Raw genomic sequence first — 5,494 nt, forward strand, 5'->3', positions numbered from 1 at the left:
CACTCACTCACTCACACACACACACACACACAAACACACACACACACACACACACACACACACTCGCACAGTGACAGCACAGAAATTAAGACAGACATGAATTTTTTGTATAATTTTACTTCTTGTTCTGCAAAATAAGGTTATTATTATTAAAAACAATGGTTTGTGAAATTTTTTTTTTTAATAATAACTATTATTATTGTTAAACACTTACAATATAATAGTAACATTACAATAGTAACATTTATAAAATGTTATAATTTAATTATATAAATATATTTAATAACGGTAATAATTAGTATTAATTATATACTCATTTTTAAAGAATAATAGTTCTATTAATGTTAGTTAATAAACTAAATATATTGAAAATAGTCAATACAGTACATTCATAATAATGCTTATTATACTCACTTTTATATTACAGTATAATAGTCGTATTACTGTTGCTTTTTACATATTTAACTGTTAAATATTAAATTGTTTTTTTTGTTTTTTTTAATTAGACACAGTAGTAATATTATGATTTACTATTTATTATTTTTAAATTTCATAAAAGAAAAATGTTTACGTCATAAGATTAATAATGCTTATTTCTATTATTATCGTTTTACATTTAGTTTTTTTATTTTACAATGGTTTTATTACTATAGAACTATATTTCTTGATTGATTTTTCAATCTGTAATTGTTCTGCTTCAGTCAGTGTCTTTTTCTTATCACCGCTTTCTTTCAGAGCCTTTATATTTTGCGCCACGCGTGGATTAAATAGACGTCAGTTTGATGGAGAGCACTGAGCATGATTTCGATCTGATGATCAGCAGGTTAATCGACTCCACTCGTTAGCTGCAGTGCTGATGAGACACTAATGAGTCGTTGACGTGGTGGATCTGTGCTTGTGTGTTTCAGGCTTCCCATCTGCAGCAGCGATAAAGAAAACACCCGTCATTCCTCATCCCTCCGCCTCCGCAGCCAATCAGAGGCCTCCTCCGCCACCGCAAACCCCGCCCACAGCAAATTTGACTATGTTGAGCTGTCACCTGTAGCCACGCCCTCTACTCCTGCCTCTGCCAATCAGAGAGAGTCGGGGGAGGGGCAGGTGAGAGAGCACAGCCAATGGCAGGAGGAGCGGCCGCGTGACGACGCCCACAACCAGTGGGAGGCGGTGCTGTCACGGAAGGGCGCGGGGCAGCTGTCCGAACAGAGACGGATAGAGGAGGAGGTTGAGAGGAAGTGGACGGCGTTTGAGCGGCTGCCACTCAAAGAGACGAGGTCACTCCCGCTGATGGGCTCGTCAGCCAATCAGGCGCTGGAGAGGGAGGTAGTGTGTGAACAAAGTCTATATGCTCTCATGAATGACTTTATGAGAACTGAATAGAACACAGAGACACCATTAACCCTTGTATAGCGCATTCAGGGCGTTTCTGAGCTGAAGAAACCTGAAAGAATTCTTAAAAACGCACCGGTTTTACTATGAAAACACGTCCAGACTATCAAGATACACTTGATTTGTTTTTTTAGATATTTGTGGGAAAGTGTCTTTCAGAGATATAACTTAGATCAATTTTGACTCTGATACTAACTTTAATTTTACAAGTCAAGTCACCTTTATTTCTACAGCGCTTTAAACGATAATTTGACAGTTGTGTCAAAGCAGCTTTACAGTGTCGACCAGTAAGTAGTGTGTCAGTGATGCAAACAAGATTCAGTTCTGCTGTAGAGCAGCTCATACACATCATGTTAGGATATTAAAATATAAAAAATACACTGTTGTTAGCTACATTTGAAAAATACTTTTACAAAATATATGTATTACATTTTTTGAGCCTCTTTCACATATCTCATACACATTTTTTTGATTAACCATTGCAGCATGCAAAATTGAACCTTCATCATATGTAAATATGTAAAATATGCATCACGCTGGTTTTGATTTAGTTGAAGCATTATTTAAAAATTCGAAACAATCTCTTATTTTTTTGGGTGAAAACATGGTAGAATGTGAAACATTTTTGACTGTTTTTGACAAAACTGAAGATGGTTTATGCGTTATAAGGGTTAACATGGCGATCGTCAGAACAAATGACCGTTTTATAAAGCTAATTGACGGTCATTTGTGTGTGTGTGTGTGTGTGTGTTTTCACACTTCCTGTGCAGGTCCTGCAGGAGGCTTTACCCCACTCTCTCTCTGTCTCTCCTGCAGGTGGTGTGTCTGAGGCAGCAGCAGCGGGGGGCATGCTGCGGGGAGGTGCTGCAGAAGATGGAGTGTGTGCACAGGGTGGCGCTGGAGGAGCTGGAGAAGCAGCACACGCAGCAGATCAGAGCGCTGGAGCGGGACAGAGACGCACTGCTGCAGGAGGATAGCGACGCCACTGCACGAGGTATGCCACTCATCACTGTGGGCGGAGCTTCACCGGCTGCTCTCCAGTCACATGACTCTTGCATGACTCCTGCTCCAGTCACATGACTCTCGCATGACTCCTGCTCCAGTCAAATGGTTCTCACATGACTCCCGCTCCAGTCGCGTGACTCCGCTCCACTCACATAACTCCCGCTCCAGTCACATGACTCTTCCATGACTCCCGCTCCAGTCAAATGCACATGACTCTCTCATGACTCCCGCTCCAGTCACACACCTAAACACTTGCCCGACTAAATTAAAACATGACTATGTATATCTAATACAGAGAACGAGAGCGTCTGCCCAGATCAGAAACACTTCCACACTGACTGCATTCATAAAGGATGTATTCAGTATTTACAAGGCCAGGGTTTTGCCACTTCAAAAAGGAAAAGTATGAACACATTAGCTGAATATCTAGAGAGAGAGAGTAATGTGGAAAACAGCAAGCGTCTTTATTTGTTCTCAAACTTAGCTTAAGTCTGACACTAAATTAAAATAACCGTTAGTGATTCGTCTCGTCAAACTTTAAATTCGTTGACATTTGCCTCTCAAATCATAGTGCTTTAATGTCAAAAATCCTTTTTATCGAGTAGCGATGTTTCTCTGGCACCCAGAATTGAAGATATGTTGGCAAAGGTTATATTTATAATGTACAATATTAAGCAATATTTCCAGCAGTTCAGTTCAGCCGCAGCATATCGAGCAACACACTGAACACTTTCACTGAACCAACCGCTGGAGTGACTCATTCTTACCTAGTTCCAGAACGAATCGGCTGTTTCGAACGAATCATTTGAATGAACGCTTCTGTGACTCACTCATTAAGACGGCTACTGGCGGTTTTACTTTCATAATTAAACGTATCATTTCATCTCATATTTCTATTTTCAAAATGTTATAACGTGTGTAATGGAGTGTGTTTGTGTTGTCAGTGATGGCGGCGTTACAGAAAGCACACAGAGAAGAGCTGGAGAAAACCACACAACTCAGAGATACTCATGGGAAGGATTCTCACACGCTCGACAAACCACAACAGTGAGTACACACACACACGCACACACGCATGCGTGCGCTGCAGGAGTGGCGTCTGGAGTTCATCTGTCTGTGTCTCTCTCTCTGTGTGTGTGTGTGTGTGTGTGTGTAGGGCGGAGCTGGCGTCTCTGCGGCGTGAGCTGGCGTCTCTGTCGGAGCGATACTCTCAGAAGTGTGTGGAGCTGAACCGAGCGCAGCAGCACAGCCTGGACACGGACCGACTGATGAGCCAGAAAGATACACAGATGGAGCAGCTGAAGAGAGACAACCAGGTCAGACACACCGCAAGAACTTCAGTTTGAGCGCCACTAAAGTCAAACAGAAGGAGTGACGGAACGCCGTTACGTCATTATTACGCTTTAAAAGTCTATTATATCATTAAACAAATATGAAAAGCACACATTCTACAGGCAATCAATGAATACTGCAGATTAATATTCTCACATGTGGAAAGAGATCTTTCATCTGGCGCAGCTGTGTGTAGTGAAGCACAGACGCTTCAAAATAAGAGTCCCGGTGTATTTCAGGCTTGCTTATAATTAAAAGTCCTGCATATGCACAGAATCTATTTATTCTGGATATTATTGGTGTTTTAATCTTGCAGTTACCTTGTTTTGCAGTCTGAGGCTGAATGGGTTCGTTGTGTGTGAACGTGCAGCATTAATTTTATGTGTATGTGTGTAGGATCTGCAGGCGCGTCTGTCGGAGGAGGTGAAGGTCATTCGGTCTCTGGTCACAGGTCAAGGGTCAGACGGACTGACTGACAGCACTGAGAGGTCGTGGTGTGAGACACAGGTGACACAGTGACTGCATATCACCCACTGTAACATGGGAATGAGTTCCTGTCACATGCAATGCACATGATATAACCACAAACTAATCAATATCAGACTGAATCAGAATCAGATCGATTAGTAATCACTAGCCCTATTTGTCAAGGAATGTCAAAAAACAAGCGCTACAAATGAATAAAAGAACACTACTTGTACATGTACTTCATTTCAGCAGATTCTACCTCAGTATTTTACCTCAATCGTTCACTTGTTTGGAAAGTCATTTAAAACCACAACTGCCTGGTTTTTACAACTTTCATTCAGGAGCAAAAATCTGCCGTTAAATTTGAAAGAAATAAAGATTTGACATTTGTCGTGATAATTACTGATATCGACCGATATGGAAAATTTTATGGTGATAATTTTTGTTGGCCGTATCGCCCAGCCCTACTTTAAATAATGTTTGAAGTGTTTCTGCTTGAAATCAAACCTCTGCTGTGTTTTGTTTCTTCATCTCAAGTGCTGCATTGATCATGTGTGTGTGGCAGGTGCTGCTGCGTGTGCGAGAGAATGAACTGCAGTACTTACACAAACAGCTCAACAGCCTCCGCAACCAGCTGCACTTCCTCACCATGGTAACACACCTGTGTGTGTGTGTGTGTGTGTGTGTGTGTATAGTTCGTGTTTGTGTTCATATATATTGTGTGTAGTCGTTTCCTGTTTGTAATGCGTGTCTGTGTGTTTCCTGTGTTTAACACGTTTCCTGTGTGTAAAGTGCGTGTCCGTGTAACGCATTTGTGTTTCGTGTGTGTGCGCATATCCAACATGTGTCCCATGTGTAATGCGTGTCTAATGTGTAACAAATCTGTTTCTCGTGTGTAATGCATGTGTAACGCGTTTTCTGTGTGTGTATGTGTGTAACTCAAGTCAAGTCAAGTCTGCTTTATTGTCAATTCTTCCACATGTACAGCACATACATACAGAAAATTGAAATTGCGTTACTCTCAGACCCTTGGTGCATACAGATAACACTAACAGTAGAACATAAATACAGATAGATACAGATTAAATATAAAATACAACTATACAAATAAGGTCAGAGTTCAGTGGTGCATGGGGCAAGAGGGGGGCAGCTTCCTGACAGCCTGATGGATGAAGCTGTCCTTCAGTCTGCTGGTCCTGGCCTGGAGACTCCGCAGTCTCCTCCCTGATGGCAGCAGACTGAAGAAGCTGTGTGTCGGGTGGGTGGGATCACCTGCAATGCAGAGGGCTTTGCGGGTGAGACG

General features: G+C 41.6%; 1 protein-coding gene across 1 annotated transcript in view; it reads left to right on the forward strand.

The window, feature by feature from the left end:
- triobpb (TRIO and F-actin binding protein b) overlaps positions 1 to 5,494 on the forward strand; it is an 8,843-nt gene that overhangs the window by 908 nt on the left and 2,441 nt on the right. Inside the window, exons 6-11 of the mRNA XM_016261082.1 lie at positions 909 to 1,320; positions 2,203 to 2,380; positions 3,336 to 3,438; positions 3,548 to 3,707; positions 4,120 to 4,230; positions 4,757 to 4,843. Of these exons, the coding sequence (XP_016116568.1) occupies positions 909 to 1,320; positions 2,203 to 2,380; positions 3,336 to 3,438; positions 3,548 to 3,707; positions 4,120 to 4,230; positions 4,757 to 4,843 (1,051 nt within the window). The remainder of the gene's footprint in view (positions 1 to 908; positions 1,321 to 2,202; positions 2,381 to 3,335; positions 3,439 to 3,547; positions 3,708 to 4,119; positions 4,231 to 4,756; positions 4,844 to 5,494) is intronic.

Source organism: Sinocyclocheilus grahami, unplaced genomic scaffold (genome assembly GCF_001515645.1).
Source record: "Sinocyclocheilus grahami isolate Dianchi unplaced genomic scaffold, SAMN03320097.WGS_v1.1 scaffold2295.1, whole genome shotgun sequence".
Classification (NCBI taxonomy): Eukaryota; Metazoa; Chordata; class Actinopteri; order Cypriniformes; family Cyprinidae; genus Sinocyclocheilus; species Sinocyclocheilus grahami.